Source organism: Solanum tuberosum, unplaced genomic scaffold (assembly GCF_000226075.1).
Source record: "Solanum tuberosum cultivar DM 1-3 516 R44 unplaced genomic scaffold, SolTub_3.0 scf00008, whole genome shotgun sequence".
NCBI lineage: Eukaryota > Viridiplantae > Streptophyta > Magnoliopsida > Solanales > Solanaceae > Solanum > Solanum tuberosum.
Genome location: NW_006238934.1, coordinates 3758935 through 3786896, shown reverse-complemented (window position 1 = coordinate 3786896; position 27962 = coordinate 3758935). Strand labels below are relative to the sequence as shown.

Sequence of the window (27962 nt, the reverse complement as noted above, 5' to 3'; positions counted from 1 at the left end):
ATGGTCGGCCCAACCCACAAGTACGTGGGGCTACAGGCTTGCCGGGCCAGCCCACTTTTTTTAAAATTATACTTTTTTTATAATTATTAAAATAAATTATAAATTATAATTTAAAAACACTTCATGATCATCTTCATCAAACATATCTGAATCAGCTTGTGGCAAGGTTGTCTTAACATCTTCATTTTCATCTGCAATTTATATGCGGTTTCAATTAGTTAAATATTAAATAGATTTTGAGTTTGGACTCTTTTTAATTTTAATTTTAATATTATATTATATTTTTTTAATTATTTTTATTTGGCCCACGGGCCGGCCCTACCTATATTTCTCAAGCCCCACAAATCAGTAGGCTTATTCAGGCCGGGCTAAAAAGCCCTTTTCTTAAATGGGCTCCAAAAATCTTAGCCCAGCCCTATTAAATCCCGGGTTAGGCCAGGCCGACCCAACGGGTCTAGCCCATATTGACGGCTCTAGTTGTAATGATTGTAAATGGTATAGTTATTTATAATTATGATAGATGACGATATTTAGTAGTGAAAGTTGATCAAATAACAAAAAATTGTCATTTTTTTTTTTTTATAAAATATTAAATAAATATTCAGACAATATTAAGACCTAAGTATATATCCTAATTATTTATGAGCAACTTTCACATATAGCAAACACAAAAATCATATTTGTATGTTATATCTATAGTTTGCATAATTGCGTTCCATAGCAAACGCTATACATATATACAAAAGAAGCAATTGTACAATCTGTTTCGATATACATATACAAAAGAATCAATTGTATAATCTGTGTTTGTATAAAGCGAGAAAGAGAGAAAGACAAAAGAAAACTGGGCAGGGGAAGATCATATTTGTATAATCATAAGTGTATAGGACGAAAATATATGCATTTGTATTTATATATACAATTTTCTCTCACGTTATACAAACACAAACGCAATGTATACATTTGTGTTTGTATAAAATGAGAGAGGCGAGTGAGATCTGGGAGAGTGGCGAGCGAGATCTGGGAGAGGGGAGAGAGGGGAACGAAAATAATGTATATATACAATTTTCTTTTGCTTTATACAAACACAAACACATTTTATACATTTGTTTTGTATAAAAGCGAGAGAGAGGCTTAATAACAACACTTTGTTATGAAGTATAATTAAATCAAACTATGTTTATAACATTTAATTTGAATTAATAATTTGTTATTATATACAATTTTCCCATTATTACTATTCAGGCCCATCAAAGTCTCATTTATTTGCGATTAATGAATGTTTTAATCTTGACCGTTTATATTTCGTTTATTTTTTATATATATATTTGATCGTAGCTGTTCATATTTTATTTAATCATTTAGTGCATTTTTTATATTACAATTATTTAGTAGGTTTAAACAAATTCAAAATACCATTTTTTAAAATAAAAACAATACTTATATATAGCCTTTGGGCAAATTCTTAGAAGAAATATAAAGGAACACAAAATCCCCCGAAGCTTCATTCACTCTGATTTTCTCACAAATCCATAACGAAGCAAATCAAAGGGCTCTGTACTTCTTCTACGAAACATGGGTTCAGGTCAGAATTTCAATTTTATATTAAAAAAAATTAATTTGATTGGAGTTTTTTCCGCTATATGCCCAAATTTCTGCAAAGTTTGATCAGTTTTTTTTTTATGAAAAAAGTAAAATTTTGGTGTGTAAATAGAAAAAAGATGAAATTTTGAGACATGGGTTTTGTTTCTTTACGTATATACTGATATTATTTGTATGTGTTAGATGCTGATATGGAGGATTACGGATTTGAGTATTCGGACGAGGACCAGGAGGAGCAGGATGTTGATATTGAGAATCAGTATTACAATTCAAAAGGTAATTATGAAATTTGTGCAAATTTATCAGCTACAACACCCCATGTTAGTTGGGTTTTCTGGGGTAATTTGATGGTTGATCTGCTATTTTGAAACATTGATCAGTGTACTATTGGAAACAACCTCTCTACCCCCACAAAGGTAGGGGTAAGGTGTGCTTACATCCTACCCTACCTAGACCTCACTAGTGTAATTGGATTACACTCAGTATGTTGTTGTTGTTGATGATGATGATCAATGATCTTTGTATAATTCACAAGCTAATGTTGTTGATTGAGTCACTTGCTGGTTATCCTTATTAATAATTTTGGAGGCCACTATTAGTGGCAGAACGAGTATTTTCACTAAGGGTATTAAAAAATACAAAGAAGTAAACACATAAGAAGTCAAGATAACATATAGTATATAAACATAAAAAGATAATTTTAACCTTATGTATACAATGTAGTTTTTCGCAGCTCTTGATCCCACCTACCTCCGCCTCCGTCAACTAGAGATAATCTTGTGAAAACATGGTACATGTGAAATAGATAACTTAAAGTTGAATCAGAGCACACAAGTGTCTCTCCATTAATTGTTGAACTTTGAAGTTGGTAAACTTTTACTTAGATTCAATTAGGTTGTCCTGGACCATGGATAGTATTTACTGTTCTTGTACTGAAAAATCTTTTTCCTCATACTTTGCCTTTATCACCTGTCCTCATCAATGCTTTATCTCCATAGTCATTTAAATAAATGAAGTGTCACAAGGGTTTACCGTTTTCCGACCCCATTGCTACTCCGTTCTTACTTCTCCTTTTTTATTTTTGATAAAGGTAACAATATGGAAGCAGTATTTACACAAAACTAGGCATCACCTTGTAAAACTTAAATAGAGATCCAAAAACTGTAAGATTGGTTCAGTATAATCTACCCAAACTTCTTTATACCAAAATGAAAAATCTGAAATACAATCTATCTTAACTTTTTAATGGAATTATACTACTCTGTACTTACTTAACACCATTACTTTCCATCTTTCTGAATGAAATTATTTCTACTTCCTAAAATTATTCTCTCCATCGGTGCTCAACTATAGAAGTTGGAAGGTCACTTCCTATCAACTTTTTTCTTAGTTTCTCTACTTAACAATCTTGCTATATAAAAAAACAAGAAAAACAAGAGAGAACTTCTTATTGAATTGAGTGGTTAATAACATGTACACGGCCTTCTTATAAAGGAGTCTAAGCTACATGTAATAATGGAAGTTTTCTAATTCTTGGGATTCCAAATAGTTGTGTTATAATCATTAAAACTTTCCTGCACAATATTCTTAATGGTTCTCTTGACTTGATCATACCCTTAAACTTTTGACAAGCCTCCTTAATCTCTGGGTCGTGAAGTAACTTGAGTTTGCTTTTTATGAAATTTTAACTTTAACACTTTTTATTCAATTAAAGAAGTTGGTCCAACAAATATTGGATTCCTCTACATTATTTCCTCTTTCTCCTTGCAAACCTAATACTTAAAAGGAAAATTGTGCAACTTTCCATTCCCTTGATTTCTCTTGATTCCAGCAGAGGTTTGAAATGAATTTCATCAGCAAATGTTTTTTAGAACTTCGGTGAAGAAACTGAGTTCTACAGATAACATCATAACAAGGAAGAAATTGTCATTACTATACCTGTGATTGGGGCACAGTTGTGTCATGTATGTGCTGGCTAACTCAGTATCCACTTTTGATTATGTAAATTGAAACTTTTGTTTATGTAATACATTATTTTGTCATTTTTAGTTCGACATATATTACAGTGATTGTAATTTCATTCCTGCTTTCTAAATCTAGAGCTTCTTCTCTATTGCCCTGATTTCCAGGTATGGTTGAGACGGATCCAGAGGGTGCACTTGAGGGATTCGCGGAGGTGGTACAAATGGAACCTGAGAAGGCAGAATGGTAATTTACAGCCTATGAGTATGAAGTTCATTCCAATGGTCTTACTAATTTTCTTTTAGAAATCGGTGTTGTTGGTTAGTTTCCCATACATAAACTATGCTACATGCAAAATCTGTTTAATAGAAGGAAAAGTTTGTAGGCCTATCTAACCTACTGACTACTTAACATTTGAGCCCCAAGAAAAAATCATGCTTTTGAACTGAGCTCACTGGCTGGAAATCAAAACTTGTTGGGTGGTAATAATTTCTCTAACGCTTGCTGCCCAAGCTTTTTATAGTGGGATGCTACATGCCAAAAGAACTATCAGACACAAAACGAAAAGCCTAAGAGACCAAAAAGAAACTGCCTTAGATAATATTCCAACTGAAAGTAACCAAGTAAACAAAGGACTTGAGTACTGACGATAAAGTGCTGAAACAACAGTCAACTTTGTAGGTTGATAGAGTCAACTGATATAAATCCACTTATTAGTTGACTGTTGACCTTGTAACTAAAGTTGTTCCAAGAACTACCTATTAAAGGTGCAACGAAAAGGATTTGGTAGTCCTTGTAACAACTTTTAATTACTTATTAGATCTCTTCCATGCTACCCATTTGCCTATCTTCAATTTTGTGGATTTACTTTGGATATCTACTATTTTATGAAGTAGTCAAATAGAGGATGCATTGTGTAACGTTTATCTAATTTTGTCATGACGTCTTCCGTGTCTTTTAGTAACTCGAGCCTTATCACAGCAAATCAGCTAGAAAAGAGAGTTTGAATCTAGTTAAACATTTTATGTGTTCCTATGTGATATGATTTTAACATCTTTTGGATAAACCATACCAAGCCTGTTGAGTCCCACGTGGGATGGGTATCTAGTCTCCTTTTAGTCTTAGGCAATCCTCACCTCAGGAGCTAGCTTTGGGGTTGACGGAGAGACCCAAGGTCCATTTTCTTATCATGATATCAAAGTTAGTCCCATCCCAATTCATTGTTTATCCATGGGCCCCATCTTATATTGTCCACTCTTCAGATGTCCAAACCTGGGTGTGCGGGAGTGTTGAGTTCCCACGTTGGCTTTTGGGGTGGGTATCTGGTCTTCTTATATATTCTTGGGTGGTTCTCAACTCATGAGCTAGCTTCTGAAATTGACTAAGACCCAAGGTCCATTTTCTTATCAAAGCGTATGGTTTGAAACATAATATGGCGATGTTTGTAATGAGTTGTATATAAGACATGACATAGCATTTTTCCTAACAATCTTCTAGGTCTTGGCTCCTTTTTTTGGCATTATATTCCATTTGATCAGTATCAGCTTTAATTTGAATTTGTTTTTAGGATATTGCATTATCTTCATCAGTCCCAATTTTCAACATTGAACTGCTTTTACACTACGATTTCAATGGGTTCATGGCTTATGATCTTCCTTCTTGTGTCTTGATTAGGGGTTTTAAAGCTCTTAAGCAGACAGTCAAAATTTATTATCGTTTAGGGAGGTATAAGCAGATGATGGACGCTTACAGGGAAATGCTTACTTATATTATATCAGCGGTAACGCGAAATTACAGCGAGAAGTGCATCAACAACATAATGGATTTTGTCTCTGGCTCAGCTAGTCAGAATGTTGGTTTGTTGAGGGAGTTCTATGAAACCACACTGAAAGCCCTTGAAGAGGCTAAAAATGAAGTAAGATAATACATTATTTGATTACAACATATATCTGCTCCCTTTCCAGGGTGAAGGTTGGTTTGCTATTCATGGATGTTTTGCTAAAGAAATAATTGTCAATGTGCAGAGGTTGTGGTTTAAGACAAATCTTAAGCTTTGCAAGATCTGGTTTGACATGGGTGAGTATGGTAAAATGAACAAGGTATGGTGTCGTTTGTATATACATCCTTAGTTTTTCACATATTACAAAGCTATCATGGTTGACTCTTTTCTATAATTCCTTTTATTTTACCCACGGAAGATTATGAAGGAGCTTCACAGATCTTGTCAAAAAGCTGATGGTACTGATGATCAAAAGAAAGGGACTCAGCTCTTGGAGGTTTATGCTATTGAAATTCAAATGTACACTGAGACAAAGAACAACAAAAAGCTGAAGGTAAGTCATTTTGAGTAATCCTAGTACCTCCTCACTTTTATTTGATAATTCGAGGGAGATATCTATTGAATTTTTCACCAACATATCATAACTTACAAGTTAATACGCCATTTGTATTATTGAAGATTCTAGATGAACATAACTGTTAGCAACTTGTTCGAAGTGCTTTTCACATACAGATGACTTGGTTGTCATTAAATTTTGTAAAAGCACATTTTCTTCTTCTAAACGCTGAAGACTATTATATCACTTCATATCTGTACTTCTAGGATTTGAAGTGTGTATGCTTTTGCAGAACAGTTCAGCCGTATGTGGTGGTACTCAAACTAATTAGTAATTAAGGAATCTGAAGGTCATGTTAAGAGGCATATTGTGTGGCCTTCAATAGATATAATATAGGTATCTCTGTTTTTTTCCACGAAATCTTATATTTGAGGAAACCCTATCTTTGACATAATTTAGTATGTGCGTGTCAAGTTACTTTCCATCTTTAGCAATTTCTGGTTTCCCAAACTTCCAACCACTTATCAGAATCTTTAGAGCAAACACTACTATTTGATTCATACTAGTGCTACTATTGATCAAACAATCAATAGTTGTCTAGGATTTTAAGTGCTTAAGTTGTTTTTTTTTTTGGGGGTGGGGGGAGGTCGGGAGTTGGACTTTATCTGATAACTTTACATTGTAAAGTGGGTTAACCTCTTTTCTTTGTAACCTTTAGTCCAACCAATAAGAGATTCTTTAGACTAGTCAGCTTCATCTCTTGTCTTCAATTAATCTGCGTGATTGAATTGGTGGTTTTTTTAGTATCTCTTGGCAACTGCTTTATCCAAAGCAATATTTTTTCTATAGGTGATAGGTACACTATGATATCATTAGAATCATTAACCATAGGTATCTTATGGTTGTACCTATTCATTCTGTGGATCCATTGATATCTTACAATACTGAATATCCAACATGTATCATGATATTCTTGTAAAATACATGATTTTTACAATTCTGATTTTTAGAGTATTATTTTTAGAGGGAGTTGCTCAGATGGTAAGTACCCCTCAATTCCAACCCAAAGGTTGCGAGTTCGAGTCACCAAGGGAGCAAAAGGGGGTGGGAGCCTCCTAGGGAGGGTAAAAATAAAATAAAATAATTCTGACACTAAAATGTCAGCAGAGGCTGTCATAGCTAGTTTACATTTTTAAATTACTTAATTATGTTTGCATATATGCTATGTATATGCTTGCCTTGAGCTGAGGGTCTAATAAAAACAGCCTCTCTACCTACACAAATGCTTGCCTTGAGCTGAGGTCTAATAAAAACAGCCTCCTACCTACACAATGTAGGGGTGAGGTCTGCATACACTCTACCTTCTCCAAATCCTACTTGTGCGATTACATTGCTCTTTGTGCTGGTGATGATGTTAATATTGTTGGAGATACTTATACATTTATTTCCAAGAGTCTTAAGTCTATTTTTATCGATTTATGCTATATTGTTTAGCTTCTTCTTTTTTGTAAATTATTTTTTACAAGTAGTGGCTCTTAAGTTTATTTTCCTTTGACATGTCTGGTAAAATGCTTAATGATAGGAATTGTATGGGAAGGCTCTTACAATCAAATCAGCTATCCCACATCCTAGAATAATGGGAATAATCCGTGAGTGTGGTGGGAAAATGCATATGGCACAAAGACAGTGGGCAGAGGCAGCTACTGACTTCTTTGAAGCTTTTAAGAACTACGATGAAGCTGGTAATCAACGGCGCATACAGTGCCTGAAGTAAGTTAAAAGTTGCTTTATAGTTGTTTCTCTTATTCTGTTTAGGAAGACCTCTCCATGGGTGACTAGAGCTTTTGCAATAAATTATATTTGTTAGTTGGTTGAATAACTAATAGGAAATAAGAACTTCAGTTATACTAAAGTGGTGAATTATACAAGTATGAGATATAAACTACACGGCTGAGCATCACTAGAAGTGCCCATCACAAATGCAATCATGAGTTTATTCCTCAATTTGCTAGTGAAAATTAGCTTTTGAATATGTAAAAATCTGTTCGATCTACAATTTTCAAGGTGCGCCCAATAGTTTTTAGGCTTCTCTAGGAATTTCAATATTTATCGTCTTAAAAAGTATAAAAGAGAGCTTGCACTACCTAAGTTTCAGGATATGAGTTTGCTCTGATATTTCAGCATTTTTACATTCAGAAGTTTTTTTTCACCACCTTCAAAAGTCGTGTAAGCTCCTTTTTTTTTAAAAACATTGCAGATACTTGGTGTTGGCCAACATGCTTATGGAATCACAAGTTAATCCGTTTGATGGGCAGGAGGCAAAACCGTATGTAAACTTCCATTCAGCATGTAGTTTATTATCCTTATTTTGTTTCACTATTCTGACTTAGCAAGACCGTATTCCAGGTACAAAAATGACCCAGAAATCTTGGCCATGACTAATTTGATTGCTGCATATCAACGAAATGAGATATTGGAATTCGAGAAAATCCTTAAGGTGAGGATTACTAGGGTCCTTTAATTGGTTATCACATCTAGTCTAGAAAGAATAACAGATTAAAAAAATGGATTTTTGCAGAGCAATAGAAAAACTATCATGGATGATCCATTCATTAGAAATTATATTGAGGACTTGTTGAAGAATATAAGGACTCAAGTGTTGCTGAAACTCATTAAACCATATACACGGATCAGGATTCCTTTCATATCGAAGGTACGAGTAATCCTCATGCCTTTTTCTATCCAGCAATTGAAATCTGTACTCCAAATTCTTTCCGTTTCCCCCCTCCCATTTGTGTAGTCGATTCTTTATTCGTGTGTTTCCTGCTTATATGTATCCGAGAAATCCTCTGTTGAACTGAAATTTGCCATGTTCATCTACATTCAGGAGATTAACGTACCAGAAGGTGAAGTGGAAACGTTATTGGTGTCACTGATACTGGATAACCGGATACAAGGTCATATTGACCAAGTAAACAAATTGTTGGAGCATTGCGACAGGTTCATCCACTGTCTTTTTTCTCCCCTTGAGTTTAAGTTCAATGCATATCACATCACACATAATGTAGTTACATATAAATCTCTCGGATAACCATCGATCAATAACCTAGCAAAAGATTGTACTAAACTTGCTTATCACACGTTAAACCATTGTCAGTGTATATAACTTAATCCCGTGTTCCCCTTTTTCTTTCCTTCTCTAATATATTGAACTTCATTGGATATTTGCTATTTCAGGTCAAAGGGGATGAAGAAGTATACAGCTATTGATAGATGGAACACACAATTTCAGTCTCTTTATCAAACCATTAGCAATAAAGTGGGGTAAAATCAGTATTCAACTGAAGTTTTTATTTTATTTTATGAAGATTAGAAGCCAGCTACAAAGAGGACAAGAAGAAAAAGTTTACTAGGTTTCTCTTGTCTATTTATGTTTTCAACTTCACAAATTTAGCTCTTTGTACTTTCCATCCTCAATTTTTGAATTGAACTCTTTGAGAAATTTTAAGAATTTGAGTACTTTCTTTGATGCAATCTCTTACAAGCTGTGAGCTTATAAAAATTGATTTTACCAAATTATTTTATTTATTATGATGATGACGATGACATGATATGAGCTTAAATGAAGAAATGATGATTCATAGAGTTAAATCTTAACTTATTTGAGATTGAGGCGTAGTTGTTGTTGTTGTTGATATAAGGGGTAAAAACTTATCACCCGATCGGTATTTAGATCAAACCAATGAACGCAAAACATGTTTTTCACAATATGTTTATCATTTAACCAAAGGTAGAATCTTTTCTTTGAAACTAATGGTAGAATACGTTAAAAGGTTTATTGAAAAAATAGTTTTATGATTCAATTATATCAAAATTTAACTATCATTATTCTTCATTTATAATCAGATCTCGTATAATAGTCAATCTCTATAAGTTTCACTATATCAATCGAGTTTTTCTTTTTCCTAGTATCGTGTTATGTTATATCATATATACTCAATAACAATATTTATTAAAGATTTAAAGAAAAGGAGATTTGGGTTTTTAGCATTTTGCTAATTTATTTAAGTTTTATGTCCTTCTTTATAAGAGATCATTATTTTTACAAAGAAATCTAAAAGAAAACAATTTTCTTCAATGAAATTTATAAGTGATCATAAATAATCATTTATAGTAAAAAATTAATACCAAAAAATCTGAACAACCAATATCATTATAAAGAAGTTTGACTGTATTTTGAAAAGTCATCTCATTAATAATTATACCATAAGAGAAATTTGACATATTCTATGCACAAAATCTGAAAATACATTAATACCAAAAAATTTGAACAACCAATATTATTATAAAGAAGTTTGACTCTATTTTAAAAAGTCATCTCATTATTAGTTATACCATAAGAGAAATTTTGACATATTCTATGCACAAAATTTGAAAATATATTCTACAAAAGGAAAAAAATTAATAATTACATCCCTATAAATTAAGAAGTTTCTTATACATTTGAAGAACATCACAAACAAAATGGAAAAAGTAATAGTAATTCTTTTTTCTCTTAGTTTTCTATTTCTTTCTCAATCTATGGCAATCACTATGCCTAAATACCCTCCTTGTTTTAATTGCGATTACAAACTTTATTCTTATATGAAATTTATTTTACCTTATTGTTTAATGTTACTATTTTTTAATTTCGATATTTGAAAGGTAAGAACTTAATTCTACTCAATATTTAGATTTTAGATCAAACCAACTATGCAAACATATATTTCATAACACACATTTATCATTTAGTTATAATTAAGTGATGCATGCTTTTATTTTAACTTTCATTTAGTTTAATATCAAAATTAAGATTTTTTTGTAAATTTTTTTTGGGTTTTGTTGTTAAAGAAATGATCACCATGTCTTAGAAAACTAATGTTATGACTCAATTAATATATCAAAAAATTAACTATTACTATTCTTCATTTCAAGGAAAGACGTACGGTCAAACATCTTTATAACAGTCAACTTTTATAATAAATTCACTACATTAGTCAAGTTTTTTTATGCTATGATGTATTTTATGTTCTCTCTTAGGGCTCGTTTGGTGTGAGGGATAAGAATAAATAGTCATGGGATGAAAAAATAGTTCTGGGATAAAATTTAGATGTCTTATTTGGTTGATATGTTTGGATAACTTATCGCACCATTTATAGCATAGTGGTGGAATACGTTATCCCATGATAGTTAATCGTGGGATAACTAGTTCCCAACCAAACGATACTAATAGTAAAAAAAATCTGAATAAATAACACCGTTGAATAGATTGTACCTTTTCATTGTAATAAACTCGATAATGTGTGTTGTAATCGTGTGTGGCTTTGTCCTGACTTCAATGGTTTTGTTAAAGAAAACCCAATTATTGGATAGATTATACCTTTTCTCGTTGAAGCTTATATATAAGCAACAAGAAATGTAACATTAATTTTACTCCTATATAAATTTATTTTACCAAGTTATTTGATGTGACTATTTTTTTTTATTTGAACAATAAAAATTTAACTTTAAAAAGTATTTAGATCAAACCAACGAATACAAACATATCTCACAACACACGTTTATCATTTAGTTATAATTAAGTGAAGTATATTTTCTTTAATTTTAAAATTGTTAAGATTGCAGCTTAGTGTAAATATCGAGTAGTAAAAGCATCACAAATCATGATTGATCTAAAATTCAAATAAATGAAGAAGATTGTGATAGATTGACGATAATATAATAGTAGTCTAATTTGATTAATCTTTATAATTATTAGTGCACTTGAATTAGAAATAGAAACCAAATATGGATGCAAAAAGTTTGATGGTTATTTAAATATTTTCACAAGAAATTAAATATTTGAAACATGGAATCTCTATGCAGATTAATGGTAATTAAAGATTAATGCCTTATTATTTCCCTAATCAACCTACTTTTTGTTTAATTTTCTTTTTTAAAGCAAATGATGCCACTAATAGTTGAAATGAAATAAAGTTCTTGTCATATTGTCTCTTTAACAACTAAGAAAATCCTAATATTTATTTGGAAGAGATTAGATGCTTCAAATTAGTCTTATAATTTTTATTTTTTTATTGAAAAGGTCCAAATTTATGCTTACACCATTCAAAAGGCCTTAGTAGAACAATTAGATATGCTTTTGGTTCATTCTTAATCTTATTATTAGCAAATCATCTCGTATTTATCACGATATTAATAAAGTTTTAATGTGAAATAGGTTAACTCCATGTTTTAGGTATTTCGAGTAAAAAAAATTCAAACTTACTTCTTTATTTTTGAATTTAATATAAACTATCTCTAGTTATACTTCTAGTTGGAGCTCCTAATGGTCATGGCCCTGAGCAAGATCATGCCTATTGTATAACACGTGGCATAGTTGTTTAAGTTAAGATAGCATAAGGGTAAAATTGATCTCTTACATAGTTGTAATTATTTTTCTATTTTAATTTTTATTCGGTATTCGATATCCACTTTAGAGTCCTTCTATTTCATAGTCGTGTCCAGAAGGCCTATTTTGGGGATAAAGTGTTTCTTATCAAAGGATACATAGTACTTACAATCCGATCACCACACTTCACAAAAAATATATAATTCTAAAAGACCTCAACTTCTATATAAGTCAACTAAACACAAATAATAATATACTCAGCGAAACCACATAGATGAAATTTGGAGAGGATTTGTATACACCGATCTTATCCTCACCTCATACAAATAGAGAAGTTATCGCCAAAAGACCCTCGACTAAAAACAACTAAATACAAACAATCCGACCACATACATATTTCAACGTCCGATGAACCTTTTTATTAACACCACCACTTAAATTTCGTCTCTATCATTTAAAAGTCGTACAAATTTAACATTAGAATAATTACCCTTTCGGGTGACAATAGATTATGATCTACCGTTTTCTTTATACATTACCCAATCTTACAAACAATACATTAAATTGTTCTTCTCTAATGTTTACAATAACTTACAAAAAAATTAGACAACAATCTAACGTTTTCTCATAAGATTTCAGTTTACTCAAAAATAAAATCTTTAGATAATCGTCTAACGTTTCCGCATAAAAATTTCAATATGCTTTAACATAGTCATGAAATAAAGTATAATTTTTTATTTTTTATAAAAAAAAATATTATTTTTTATATAAAAAAATGCAAGATAATAAAAGGCTGGCAGAGGGCAACGGCTAGTTTTGCATTGGACTTTCCAACGGTCAATAAATGAGCCCAAAAGTGTCGGCAAAATTTGAATTCTAAACAGTATTTGGTATGGCCCATAACCCGACAATATTCGGACCTTTAATTCATTAATTTAATATATTAAATAAAATACCTACTTTATTATATAATATTAAATTATACTTCATTTGTTTCAATTTATTTGACTCGATTCACAGTACGGAAATCAAATTAATTATGTTCGTGTAAATTCGGATACAGAATTTGAAATAAAATATACATATTTAGAAAGTGTATAACAAATATATAAAATTCAGAATATCAAGATATTATTTGAAAAAAATAATATTTAATTATCTAAATGGTAGGTAAGACAAACAAAATGGATGAAGAAAAAATTAAAATAGTATAATTATTATAATATTTAATTCAAATAAATATATTCTCTAATTTTTTTTATGGAATTTATCCAGCTAGCTTTTGCATGAGTCAACTACCAAAGGACTTAATTAATATTACATCCTTATCCTTATTATTGATTAATTAATAGGCATTAAGTTCTCTTTCTCAATGATTGTAAAACTTTTCCTATCATAGTTAATTGGAATTAATCATTTTTTAATGTTAATGAACTTAACTATATCTGATTTTATATATTTAAAATATGTCATTTGAGCTTGGTGATAATGTTGGTGTTATGTAGGCTTGATAATTGAATTATTATCGTATTAGTGGAGGTATATATAAGTTGATCTAAACATTACGATATAAAAAGATAATATAATTTGAAATTATAATATATTAAAAATTATAAGTCTCGTGTATAAATTAGACATTCAAGCATATCTTTCTCATATCGAATTAAAATGTTATAAAAATATATTGAGAATTATTTTTATCAAAAAATAAATTTAAGTACAAGCTACCCAATTATTTGTTCATAGATGGACCTACAATTGGAACATAGAGGCATTTTTGTCAAATAGAGTGTGACATAATGACCATGCCAACTATTTTAGATATCCTTATTGAATCAACAAATAATTGCCATTGATTTTCAATTTATTGGTATAGGATAATCAAGGGTATTCATAAAAGGATTATAAGCAATTAATATGATAATTGTTTTCATATTCGTCGAGTAATTACGACAATTACGTTCTTAAAAGAATTAAAAATTCTATCTTACATTTTTATTGTCAACGTGATCTTTTGCTCATTCGTTCTTGCTATTTTATATCCCTATTCACTCTATTAAGATTTTTTTTCATCGTGAGATTTCTTTGGCCAAGAGATGTCGAAGTTACATAGTTAATTGCATTATACATATTATATGTTGATTCACGTATAAATTTTAAAACTACGAACCTAGTCAAACATCATGTGAAACATAACTTATTCAGAAATCTGGATGAATACTCGTTTTTACCATATCACACTCTATAAATTCGACACCCGAAACAAGAAAATGCAAAAAAGAATGATTTCCCCCCCTCAGTTCTTGCTACTTTATATTTCTAATTCTCTCTATTAAGATTTTTATCTAGCGATTTCTTTGGCCAAGAGATGCCGAAGTTACATAAATTATTTGCATTTTACACATTATATCTTGATTCATGTATAATTTTAAAACTATGAACATCATGTAAAACATAACTTATCTATGAAACTAGATCAAAACTCATTTTTACTGTATCAAACTCGATAAATTCGACTCTGAAATGAGAAAATGCAATAAAAGAATGAATTATTTTCCTCATCGTAATAAAACCATCCAGAACGATAATAAAACCTCAAATTATATATTTCTATTTCCTTCCACTTTATTTTTTTTCAGAAGCAAAATTTGATATTCAAGTTAAAACAATACTTTCAAGGTTAAACTTAAATTATGTTTTTCCACTCTTATTCACAAGTTTAACCTCAAAAAAAAAAAGAAGAGATCTTTACACAAATAGCCCGACGATTGGGTGAGGTGTTATTTAAATTAATTTTTTCAAAAATTAAAAATATAGACAAATGTTTTTTCTCATTATTTTTCTCTTATATTCTATACTTTCCTCTCTGGACTATGTTGGTGTGTAACGTATACATATACATATACATCAATCAGTGTCTCTTTAATCCAAAATTCATCAAATGATATATTAAAAAGGCATCACTTTCTGGATTTTTTGTGGGTGTTGTTCCAAGTTAGAGAAAGGGAAAGCAAATAGACACCTTACTCCTCTAATCCATTTACCCACTTCTGTTCCTTTCATTTCTCTCTCTCTAGAGGCCTAAAGGTGAGTTTTTGCCATCTGGGGTTCCTTTAAATTTGTTGAATTTTGTTTCCAGCACTATCTAGATGACTGTTTTTCATCAATCTTGATTGTGAGTGTCTGATTTCTTGACTTGGGAGTAATAAAGATTTGATTTTTAGAAATGGGGTTGTGATTTCTTGGAGTTTTGATTCAGATCGGTGCTTCATTTGATGTTAATTGTAAAAGGGTGTATGTAAAGTTGTTTGCTTTCATGGTTGGACTTTGTGGTTTGGGTTTTGATTGTTAAGGTGTAGGATCTCTTTGCTTGTCTGATTAGGTTTTCAATTGGTGAAGATTCCAATTGTGTTTGTGTTGTGTGTGTTTTACTGATTCTTTAATGTTTATCTTGGTGCATTGTGATATGTGTAAATAGGAAGATTGGGTGTTTGATTTTGATTTTAAAGTGGCTATAGATAAGTGTCTGTTTCAAGTCTTGACTTTGGTTGTGATGAGCAATTTTTGATTTATCCCCTTTGATGAAATTACCAAAGTCAAGATATTTTGAGTATTCAATCATCCATACGAGTAAGCATTTGAAATGTCATATTTCTAGGGTTTTAGTTTGTCTTATGGAGTATTATATTTGGAGTTGAATTTTGAGAGAAAGGTTGGTGGATTATTGTCAACATGGTTAGAGAACCTTGTGCATACAGGATTTTGGCACTGGTTAATTTTGATGGGGTTATGAACTCAACATGAGTTTTCCAGCTCAAAGTTGCTCCTTTTGATTACCGGTTCCATGGTGTCCAACTTTTGGCTAGGATCCCAATTTTTTTTCTTTCTCTGGATGTGCTGTTAGTTCTCTTATTGTCTGCTATTATGTTGTTTGCTCATTCGAAGTAATCATTCTTGTAATCTTAATGCTTGTGATAGCTATTAATAACTAAAGCACCTTCTTTGAGGGCGGTTATATGAACTGGTGTGTTTCTGCTGTTTAAGATGTTCTATTGTTAAGGGTCAGGCAGCAAACAGCCTAATAGTTTTGTTAGTTCTGTCAGGATTACCATACTAGCGACTCTTGTGTACTAAGTTGAAGTACCAAAGTGAGCTTTAGTGTTTAACGATATCCTTTTTGGAATTTACCAGATTGGGGAATATGTGATCGACTATGAATTTGTCCATTCTAGATATCAATGGTCCAATTGACTAATCTTTTGGCTGGGTGCTTGGATTCTTTGCCTAATCTTTCTTTGTAGCACTGTTAGCTTCAGTACTACCATTGTTTCTGTTGACATTCAGTATCAAGTAGTTTTAGACCACTCTTTACGAAGTGATGATGAAGATACTTCGGCATCTAACATTTCTCTTACAAGTGGTTGGATTTTCTAGTTATACCACTCTGTGATGTCTTTACATTTGACTTTATGCTGAAACTAGTCAAGCTACCATATTTCATGATTTTGATGTCCTGATTGTGAAGGGAATTTTATTTATGTAGTGGAACAATATTGAAAATCAAGAGTTGCATTCTGTGGAGCTTATTAACCAAAAAGCCATTCCCTAGTGCTACCCAAGTAGGTAGTGTACAACAGTAATTTCACTAAGTGAGATCGAGGGAGGGTGGTGTGTACGCAGCATTACCCCTATCCTGTGAGGGTAGATAGGCCACCAAGTAGGTGTAAGTTCAGAAACTGAGAAAAGTAGAGCTGTATGTGTGATTGGAACAGTCAAGTATATTATTTTTTCTTTGAGAATCAGAGACTCTTTTAGACATTTGTCTTATTGTATGGACTAATATGGAGAAGAGGAGTCTATGGACTTGTATTTGTGTTGACAATTTTGTGATTCTCTGACATATTATCCACATCTGGTGGATTGACACAATTTTCTTGAAGATGGCCTTGTCATTTTGAACAGATCTTTACTTGCCTGTTTCTTATGATTGGTTGGACAATTGAAGGATTGTATTCTGATTATCTTTTTCTGGCCCTTTTGCAGGATTCTTTCATAAGCTTGATTGTCTAAACATCTAAACTACCAGCTAAAACTACGTGCTTCACTGATAACTCATCAGCAAAGTTGCCAACTGCTCCTAGGACATCAACTTATATTTGGCTATGGTATTTCATCGAATTCAATGTGTTACTATTACTAGGTTTCTTTATGTCATTTTCTTCCTGGATCCAAATGAATTAGTTCTTTTTTTCTGTTTCCTTATCTTGTGATAAGTAATTTAGTATGGTAATTTGCCATTTGTCAATTGATTTTGTCCTAAATTTGTTTTTTTGGCATAGGCAACTAATGAAAATCTGCCACCAAACGTGATAAAACAATTGGCAAAGGAATTGAAAAATCTTGATGATTCTCCTCCTGAGGGCATCAAAGTAGGTGTAAATGATGATGATTTTTCAACCATATTTGCTGATATTGAGGGTCCAGGTATGTTGTGTTTGTTGTACATATTTCAGTTCTTGAGACATGACACTTGTTCTAATTGCTCCTTATCTACCTTGCAGCTGGGACTCCTTATGAGAATGGGGTATTCCGCATGAAGTTGATTTTGACACATGATTTCCCTCATTCCCCACCCAAAGGTTTGTCTCAACATTGCAATGTTTTCAAAGTTTTACCAGTGTGACGTGTTTTGTAGTCCTTTACTTGTATCTGTTTTTTTTTTTTTTTTTACTTATATTTGGCTATGGTATTTCATCGAATTCAATGTGTTACTATTACTAGGTTTCTTTATGTCATTTTCTTCCTGGATCCAAATGAATTAGTTCTTTTTTTCTGTTTCCTTATCTTGTGATAAGTAATTTAGTATGGTAATTTGCCATTTGTCAATTGATTTTGTCCTAAATTTGTTTTTTTGGCATAGGCAACTAATGAAAATCTGCCACCAAACGTGATAAAACAATTGGCAAAGGAATTGAAAAATCTTGATGATTCTCCTCCTGAGGGCATCAAAGTAGGTGTAAATGATGATGATTTTTCAACCATATTTGCTGATATTGAGGGTCCAGGTATGTTGTGTTTGTTGTACATATTTCAGTTCTTGAGACATGACACTTGTTCTAATTGCTCCTTATCTACCTTGCAGCTGGGACTCCTTATGAGAATGGGGTATTCCGCATGAAGTTGATTTTGACACATGATTTCCCTCATTCCCCACCCAAAGGTTTGTCTCAACATTGCAATGTTTTCAAAGTTTTACCAGTGTGACGTGTTTTGTAGTCCTTTACTTGTATCTTTTTTTTTTTTTTTTTTTGATGTTTCAATCAGTTGGTTCTGTATTGATCACAATTCAAGAACCTAAGTTGTATTTTCCCCGTTTATTTCGTTTTAGGAACTTTTTTTCACTTTCTACTCATTTAAATAGGTCAAGTAACTTTACTTTCTGGGGTACCTTGGCTCTACATGAACTCTCCAGCTGTTGATGTAAATAAATTTCTTGGCATTATTTTTGTGAGCATATTGTTCTCTGGGACTAGCTGCAATTCCTATGTCAATTCTCATGGAAAAGTTTAATAGCAGTTACCACTTGAAGCATTGCAACATTCGGCATCTCTGGGAGGAGATCTCTCATTGCCAATTGCTAAGCAAATATGGAGTGCATAATTTACATTTTTCGTTTTTTTTCTAGGTTATTTTCTGACCAAGATTTTTCATCCCAACATTGCCTCCAATGGCGAGATTTGTGTAAATGCTTTGAAAAAAGATTGGAGTCCTAGTTTGGGCCTACGACATGTTCTCATGGTAAGTTTCTGTTTTATTTCTAAGTAAAAATTGAGTCTCCTCTGGAGATAAGTTTGAATTGACATTATCCTTTCCTTGATGGTTTTGTAACAGGTGGTAAGATGTTTACTTATCGAGCCATTTCCGGAATCTGCGCTAAATGAGCAAGCTGGCAAGATGCTTCTTGATAATTATGATGAGTATGCTAGACATGCAAGGTGAGTTAGCCCGACTAGCTTCACTTCATGCCACCTTGATAATTATTTGGCATCGCCATACCTGATTTGTTGCAATTATTTGTACTGTCCTGCTTGATTATCCTACATGTAACTGTCTTTATATTATGGTGCCAACATGGTTTTGTTGTGCTTTAAGTTGATCTTATTTTTGTGCATTTAATAGAAATGCTACAAGTACATTTTGAAAGGGTTGCAACAGAAATCAAATTGGAAAATGATATATCTAGTATAACCAAAAAAAGAAGATCCAAGTGAACCAACTCATGCTCATTTCCTCTTTGTAGTTGTAAAAACCTGGAATTCCTGCTCGTAAATCCGATGACTACGTTTTAATACAGACTTAAGCCAGTCTGGCTGACTAGCATAGTTTATGTGGTCGTAGGTTCAACTTAGGCCCTGCGTCATCCGCCCTTAATAGATGAAAAAATAGGCTACCTTTGTTGTTTCAAGTAGCGTTTTAGCACTTTGAATGTTCTTCCTGACCGTCTAATGCTCCCTCGGTGTTTAAACATGCAGGCTTTATACCAGTATTCATGCTAAACCAAAGACTAAGTTAAAAACAGGAGCTATTTCCGAGTCAACGACAGCCCTAAATGTTGGCCAGACACATACTTCACTGTGTAACGTTGATCAGAAGACTCTGGTATCTGGAGTCGCACCTCTCCAACAGCCTTCTCCGTTAGCCCCTACAGCTAACATTGTAAAAGGAGGAAACAATCTTGACCAGCCACTAACTGCGGACACAGCAGTTAGTGGGTCAGCAGCACCACCATCACTGACCATGAAGAAGGAAGCTGGATTGGCTAAACTCCCTGCAGACAAAAAGAAGATCGATGCGAGAAAGAAAAGCTTGAAGAGATTATAAACTTGTTTTTAATGGATTTATGTGACTAAATCCTTTGTTCTTTATTGCTTTTGTTTGATAGATGGGAGAAACAATCCTGCAGAATTGAATTTGTATTTTGCCCTGATAAATGAAATTGATAATTTCAGTTGTTTCTCTCTAGTTTTTATATGGTTCATCTTCAGTCTGTAGTGTGCAATATGCATATTCCTTTATATAAATGGAGATGTTATTAATTAGGGTAAACGTTTTAACGGTTGATACCAACGGAAAGGAAGCGGCCACTCGCGTTGATCAATCAAGAAAGCGGCCACTCGCGTTGATCAATCAAGAGGGTTGCCACCACTCCTTAAGGTTAAGGTTATCTGTTGTATGCACTTCTTGCATTCTGTCCCACGCTTCATACCTACCTCCTCTTTCTTCTTAAGGTAAGATAAAGGGTTAGGCATGGTGGGGTAGGAGCATCCAGTCGGCAATCTTTTTGGCTTGACCAAGAAGTCTTATGTCCTTTGAGTTGCATGTCATTTTAATCGAAAAAACTTCTTGCGCAATTCATGCCTTTATGTTTTTATGACCGGAAATTCTTTTTTGATTTTCATAAAAAATTGTTCTCTGAACTTTTTATCAATATATAAGACTCATGATTCAGGCAATCCAATCTTCCGTGTGTAAGGCAGAAGCTCCCAAAAATGGGTGATCAAAAGATCGAATTACTATGCCTATCTTGGTGGTCGTTACTTTTGGTGGTCTTTCTTCTTGGCTGACTCGTCTAAGTGCTCTCCTTTGTCTCATTGTTTATCTCGTAGTCATTCGATTCCGTCCCTAAATCTAGCTCCTACTCCTCCTCCTTCTCCTTTAGGATAGGATCCTTCTTGGTCCATCTTCACTAATGGTCTCACCATTTTTCTAGTAGTAGTAGTTCGCGCGAGGGACTATCCTTTCTATCGCTTGCCCTTGCCTTTCCACACCACATTACATTAGGTGGGTGTTGTTATCATACGTATCCTCAGAGCAAATTTTCTACCAGAGCACTGTTGTCCGCGAGAAAATTTTTCCATTCTTCCTTTATGCTTCCCTCAAATCAGTACCCCCTCGGTCACCCCTTTATTCAATATCCGCCATGCTAAGAATAGGGGGTTTAGGAAGAATACGGACTTTGTTTCGATCAGGTGTTGAACTCTTTTATCTTCGCCAAGATGCTTTCTCAGCGATCTTTTCTCATCCTGAAGTTGATCATCGACCTTATCTCCGTTAGTTTTTCAAGTGAACCCAGATGTCAACATCTCTATGGGGCCCTGCCCACCACTCTCCCTATAGGTCGAGCCTTCTTTTCAGTCTCCCTCTACATCGTTATTTTTTCCATAAATATCTAATTTATCTCCTGTCCTCTACTGACCCACCCCAATCAGCATTACTATAGATTTCAACTCTCCCATGGCCATGATTAGTATAGATCATACCTTTGCCAAGATAACCTTTGAGGTACTACAAGATCCTATATACTACATGTAGGTGTGCTTGACAAGGAGCATGCATATAATGGCTTACCAACCCCACAACATAGGTAATGTCAGTTCTAGTTTTCCCACAAGCCTCTGCTGCCTGCATCATCCATTAAAATGTTTTAACGGTTGATACCAATGGAACCTTGAAGCAACGATAAAGTTAAACTGTAATTCAGACTTGCAACAGGGTGGATAGCATATGTTTGTAGTATTGGGCTGCTGGCCCTTACCCGAAACCTACATGAAATGGGTGGTACATTGCGTACTAAGCTAGTCAATACATGATGAATCCTTACAAAACACTTTGCGATGAGGAAATTACCCTCATAAAATTGCATTCATCAACTAAGAGGATCAAAGAAAGTACATAAACTTCAAGAAAATAAGTAGAGATTACACCACCCTTACAATAAAACATTACATTCAATGAAGGTTCAATACATCGAGATGGTAAGACTTACATTATACTAGATAAGATCCTATCCAATGAATTATTTTTGGCTTTTTTTTCACATTTTTGACAAGTCTAAACTTCAAATGTAACAAGAGGATGGTGGAATTACTTGGCCATCATGACCTTAACAAACTCCTCATAGTTGATTTGTCCATCACCATCAACATCTGCTTCCCTAATCATCTCATCGACTTCTTCATCAGTAAGCTTCTCTCCAAGGTTAGTCATCACATGACGAAGCTCAGCAGCTGAGATGAAGCCATTTTGATCCTTGTCGAAAACTCTGAATGCCTCTTTCAACTCCTCCTCAGAGTCAGTATCCTTCATCTTCCTGGCCATGAGGTTTAGAAACTCTGGGAAGTCGATGGTTCCATTACCATCTGCATCCACCTCGTTTATCATGTCCTGGAGTTCAGCTTCAGTAGGGTTCTGTCCCAACGACCTCATCACAGTCCCAAGCTCCTTAGTCGTGATGCAACCTATATACAAAGCTTCACGATTAGCTTACTGCACGAAAACTAACAAACCACACTCAGTGACCCTAACATCAGTAAGCTACTGTCCACAGAAGAAAACAGAAAATACACCACTTTTCAACTCATGTCCCAGAAAATAAGGAACACAAAAAAAAAATCACCAATTTTTCAACACATAACAACATTACTAACACTGTTATCAACATTTAATAAATATCTTTTAACACTTCCCTAATAACTAATGAAAAAAATCATTCATCTAATTGTTCGTCCCAATCAATGAGTTCAGACAAAAGCTACTACAGATTTAGAAAAAAGGGAGGATTTTGGTTAGCATTTAACACAAACTGAAGCCAGTAATAAAGGCCAAATTTTTCATCAAATTAAATTATCACTTCTCAATCCATGTATAATCCAATTTACAACACAGCTTCTCTGAAATAGCTCTTAATTTCTTCTTTTAAGTTCTTTCATTATCGTGGTCTAGTTCAGCTTGCACGCACCTCTACTAATTCCACGGCCTCCGACACACACAAGTCCCACTAATTCCACTACCTCCCACCAACACGAGTACGGAGTAACTCCTTTTTTTTTATAACCGTCATATCCAAGCCAACTTACACACACCTAGACTAATTCCATAAAATACCTCTCAACTCCCACCACCACCAGCAACAAGTACCAAGTAATTCTATCCACCAAAGTTAAGACAGATGGAAGGAAATTAATTGTATTTTTGTCTCTGTTGTGATTTGAACCTGAGGCCCCAGGGTTCTCTCAAGCACTTCCGGTAACTCTATCAACCAAAGCACCTTCTTAATACGAGACTTCATGGTTCTCAACCCAACTAACCGGCCAAATCTTTGGATGCAGTTATCAGGTAACTCTATTCACCAAAAACGAAAAAAAATCACTTGTTTTTCAACATGAGATCTCATGATACCGAAAAAACTCTTAATTAATAAGCAAAAAACAGTAATTCACCAACGTAACATCAAACTACATAGCTTCCATATTCTCTAATTCATTTTTAACGTTTCAACAAGCTAGAAAATCTATTTTTTCCTCTATTTACTAACTGAATATTCTCATACATCAACCTGTCACCAAAAAAATCAACTAGTTCATTCAAAATTTCAAATCAAACGTCAGATCTGCAACAAAACAGATTCCACATACACCTATAAGCATCAAAAACACAAAACATATACACATTTAAAGAAAAAAAAAAGGACGCCAAACCATCTCCGTCCTTGTCGAACAAGCTGAAAGCCTCTTTGAACTCAGAGATCTGGTCATCAGTAAGCTGATCCGCCATTTTTCTTCTTCTAGTAATCACAGAGAAGATGATTCTAGAATTTCACACAAATTTTTTGAAAAATTTTCAGCTCTGTATGGATTTTGGAATTATGAGAAGATTGCTGCTTTTATACCAAAAACTACAGATTTCATGGTAAATATAATTAAAGTAAATTTTCAAAAAATAAATGAAAAGTAATGAATTTGAATAAAAAAGAAGAATAAATAACAAAAGTTGTAAAGTTTTGTCTCTCTCCTTACATTATATACGGATAGTGATTGATTTATCTATTTGGATGTGTCCGTTTTTCCCTCTTTACCCCTCAATAAGATCAATAGTATTACAAGATAATGAATGTTGGACCGCTAAAATCTATCGTATAATGTAGATACTATAATGTATATATACGACATATAACATTAGATAAGATATAATGATCTCATTTGAAGATAGATGAAAGAATATCGTTGAGATAGTTTGATTATATTTTACGTTGATTTTAAGATACATAAATTATACGATTCTATATAACATGTATATAAGCATCTCTTTAACCAACCTGATATTTTTCATTAATTCCAATATTCTCTACTCTTTTGTGCTTATCAAGTTATCATATCAAATGTGTCTTCCATTTTTCTAAATTAATCCACCATTTTTTCTAAAATATAAAATAAAGTATTTAGGTTGTGAAAGTCACGTAAGTCCATACTTACAAATTGATTTAAGCTCTTCATAATAGATATCTCATCATTAAATGAATCATCAAATATTGCACTGCAATTCTAAGTACTCCTTCAGTTTTAATTAAAATTTTATAATTCGAATGTTAAAAATCGAATCGTCATTAGCAAAGAATGTTTTATTGGATTTAATCAAGATTAGTTAGGCATCATAGCATATACCGAGAAGGAAACAACAAAAAAGACATTAATATCAACGACAACAATGGTAATATACTGAATATAGTCTTATAAGTAGAATTTGGAAAGAGCAAAACATGTATAGATTAAAGACCTTTGTAAGATAAATAAATTATTTTCAAAAGACCCTTCATTCAAAAAGAGAGTAATCGACACATGATTGGAAGATAAAGTAGCAAGGTACAAAATAAATACAACCAAGTAAAAATACTCATTAAAGAATAAAAAACTATGCGATAACTAAATAATACTACTAAAAAAAACTTATTGAGTAATATGAAAGGTGGTAAAATAGGTCCATATATCATCTATGAAACCACTCATTGCATTCCACGTGTGTTTTAGATCTTTTCATATTTTTTCCATAGAAAATGACTTGTCAATTTTTATCTTTTTTAGAAAAATAAAATAAAATAAAAAAACAAAAGAATAAAAAGGGCCCATTTTTCTCTCTCTTCCATTAGGTGAGTACGCGGTTACGCGTTCCATACGCGGAATGCTTACATTGACTTAAAGCAAACTGTGGCTGCCACGTAGGATTTCTCCAAACTACATATTAGAGTTCTGACTAATTTGAATCGTGTATTGCAAGACCCATTTAAGTGTGTCGTTTTTAATAAAAATTTCTCCGTATTCAAAACTTAAACTCGAAATTTATGATTAAGGATGAAACACTCTACACCGCAATTCATATTGATATTTATTTACTTTCTTTGTTTCATATCATTTGGTCTGAAATGACCTGACACACCCTTTTAAAAAAGTTAATTAGAAATATATTCTTATTCATTTTTTTGAAATTCTAAATTTGATTGAAACTAGTACAAGAAAAAGTAACTTTTTTTTTAATTTGTTAAAATAGATAAGTAAAATTTTAAAAAAAATTAGTGTAAAGACTAGGTAAAAATGAAATGAAAGTAGAATTTGAAAAAAAAATAAAAAATATTCTCCCTGCCTAAACTTTCCTTTATAGTAGTGGAATCCCTTTTTGTTTTTGTTTTTTAATTTGACCAAGAAAAATAATTAAATTGGATTAGCAAACAATAATTGTATAGAAAAGTTAGGAGCATATATACTCCCAAAAGAAAAGAATAAAGGATTAGTATAATTTCTAGATTGTCACGTCAAGCAATGAATAATTAGAATTTGTTTCTCTTAACCTAAACTATGGATGAACTTTTAGATTATTATTTTTAATTAGAACGATAATAGTTTTTAAAATTATGTATATTTAAAAGTTTGTAAAAATAAAGAATCACAAATGTTTATATAAAAAATATATTTATATAAAAAAATATGAAGATAAGTAATTTGTTAATGCGACTCGTTGGAATATTTTTATACGTTATTTACAAAATGTGATATATTTTTTTTTACTTGAGATGGTTCAAACACGTGAACTGAAGATGTATAGATCGTTGTCCAATGAGGAGATTGACTATAATGATTATAAATATAGGTAGAAGTAGGTGGAAAAATATTAGGAAGAGATGGTTGGATATAATATGACTTACTGAGGACATAAGTAGATAAGATGATTTAGAGGTCGAAAATTTATGATAAAAGTGGAGTAGTTATTAGTAGGTCGAGCGCTAGTTCTCTTTTCATCATCATTATTATTATTTTTGTATCATTCTTTAATTTTTGTATTACTTGTTATTTAATTTGCTTTAGTTATCGTATATTATTTTGTTATTGCTATTATGCTCTTCTTCATTATTTTGAGCATGACAAATCTTTTACTGCATACTTTTTCTTTTTATATAATTTACTTGAGTTTGTGAATCTATCGAAAACAGGATTAAGAATTCTCGAGTATCGAGAAATCCACAAAAAGTAGTGAAAAAGATCTTTGCTCTTAACTCTTATAAATCATTTTTTCAGCCTTAATATAGTAGATTAATTGTTGTTTCACTTTCAATCTCGACGTGTGTAGAATTATTTAACAGATGTGACATACATTGCCAAAACAATTACGTAAACTTAGTAAATGTCATTTCATTAGGAATTAACTTTAAAAAAATCTGATTCATCCAAGTGTCCATAAAATCCAAAATTAAATATTACAAGATATACGTTATTTCAATAATTTATAATTAGTTTAACTAATATTCATTAATGATATAAGTTTTTTTTAATATGCTCGAGTAACATTAATAGGTAATAGTCATTTACCATCTTAATTTTCAGTGAGTTTAACTAATATCTACCGACTGTGTAAATTTTTTTACACAATCAAATAACATTAATTCATAATAACCAGTTACCATCTTAATTTTCAATTTTATTTTTTGTTGAATATTTATGTGGTTTAGATTTAACATTCTAAATTATTTAAGAAAAAATGGTTACCTCATAATCCCTCGATTACTAATAAGCAAGGGTAACGTTTGATATAACAAAAACTATTAGGTATTTCTATCCCTATAAATAGCCACCCTCCCCAAAAACTAGCTAGAGTTGTATAAAATACACATAATTAATATATATATATATATATATATATATATATAAGTTAGCGGGTAAAAAGGATAAATATATACCTGAACTATCGTAAATGGTATGTAGACACCCTTCATCGTACTTTTGGGACATTGGTACTCCTGTCGTCTAAAAACTAGAGCATATATGCCCTTCACTCTAACGGAAGACTAAATAGGGACACGTGACACAATCTTATCCGTTCATCTGATATTTAATAAATACCGGATCGATGGATAAAATTATGACACGTATATGTCTGTTAGTGGAAAGGGTGCTCTAATTTTTGGACGACAGGGGCACCAATGTCCAAAAAGTATGACAGAGGGTAGAGCCGTCAATATGGTCTAGGCATGTTGGGCCGGACTGGCCTAACCCGGGATTTAATAGGGCTGGGCTAAAAAATTTGGAGCCCATTTAGAAAAAGGGCTTTTTAACCCGGCCTGAATAAGTCTGCTGATTTGTGAGGCTTGAGAAATATAGGTAGGGCCGGCCCGTGGGCCAATAACAATTAATTAAAAAATATATTATAATATTAAAATTTAAAATTAGAGAGATCCAAACTCAAAATCTATTTAAAGTTTTTTAGGAAATCACTAAGTATAGAAGTTGCATCCACCATGAAAATGTCCAAAC

At 32.5% G+C, this 27962-nt stretch overlaps 3 protein-coding genes across 4 annotated transcripts; 2 read left to right on the top strand and 1 right to left on the bottom strand.

Annotated features, from left to right (window-relative positions):
• The first annotated feature begins 1448 nt into the window (after positions 1–1448).
• LOC102580660 (COP9 signalosome complex subunit 2-like) lies at positions 1449–9460 on the top strand. The gene is made up of 12 exons (XM_006339175.2): positions 1449–1585; positions 1786–1878; positions 3732–3810; positions 5239–5479; positions 5589–5663; positions 5763–5897; positions 7483–7670; positions 8158–8226; positions 8307–8397; positions 8479–8613; positions 8788–8900; positions 9138–9460. Exons 1-12 carry the CDS (start codon positions 1576–1578, stop codon positions 9226–9228), a joined length of 1320 nt encoding a protein of 439 aa, XP_006339237.1. The 5' UTR covers positions 1449–1575; the 3' UTR covers positions 9229–9460.
• A 5724-nt stretch (positions 9461–15184) lies between these two features.
• LOC102580115 (ubiquitin-conjugating enzyme E2 22) lies at positions 15185–20341 on the top strand. 2 transcript variants are annotated; one of them, XM_006339174.2, is made up of 7 exons: positions 15185–15414; positions 17371–17492; positions 17667–17811; positions 17889–17966; positions 19013–19125; positions 19219–19322; positions 19860–20341. In XM_006339174.2, the coding sequence occupies exons 2-7, from the start codon at positions 17490–17492 to the stop codon at positions 20206–20208; spliced, it is 792 nt and encodes a 263-aa protein (XP_006339236.1). In that variant the 5' UTR covers positions 15185–15414; positions 17371–17489; the 3' UTR covers positions 20209–20341. The 2 variants fall into 2 exon arrangements, with proteins under 2 accessions (XP_006339236.1, XP_006339235.1); XM_006339173.1 differs by lacking the exons at positions 15185–15414; positions 17371–17492; positions 17667–17811; positions 17889–17966 and adding exons at positions 18063–18073; positions 18248–18392; positions 18470–18547.
• Positions 20342–22002: 1661 nt separating this feature from the next.
• Positions 22003–24099, bottom strand: LOC102579473 (calmodulin-7). Its single transcript, XM_006339172.2, has 2 exons — positions 23865–24099; positions 22003–22625 (listed from the first exon to the last, which is right to left on the bottom strand). Exons 1-2 carry the CDS (start codon positions 23938–23940, stop codon positions 22252–22254), a joined length of 450 nt encoding a protein of 149 aa, XP_006339234.1. The 5' UTR covers positions 23941–24099; the 3' UTR covers positions 22003–22251.
• Positions 24100–27962: the final 3863 nt, after the last annotated feature.

Coding starts and splice junctions, on each gene's coding strand:
- LOC102580660 (XM_006339175.2), top strand. Junction 1,879..3,731: donor TCAGTATTACAATTCAAAAG/GTAATTATGAAA, acceptor CCTGATTTCCAG/GTATGGTTGAGACGGATCCA. Junction 5,480..5,588: donor TTGAAGAGGCTAAAAATGAA/GTAAGATAATAC, acceptor GTCAATGTGCAG/AGGTTGTGGTTTAAGACAAA.
- LOC102580115 (XM_006339174.2), top strand. Junction 17,967..19,012: donor CCCTCATTCCCCACCCAAAG/GTTTGTCTCAAC, acceptor TTTTTTTTCTAG/GTTATTTTCTGACCAAGATT. Junction 19,126..19,218: donor GCCTACGACATGTTCTCATG/GTAAGTTTCTGT, acceptor GTTTTGTAACAG/GTGGTAAGATGTTTACTTAT.
- LOC102579473 (XM_006339172.2), bottom strand. CDS start 23,940: ATGGCGGATCAGCTTACTGATGACCAGATCTCTGAGTTCAAAGAGGCT. Junction 22,626..23,864: donor GTTCGACAAGGACGGAGATG/GTTTGGCGTCCT, acceptor CTTTGTATATAG/GTTGCATCACGACTAAGGAG.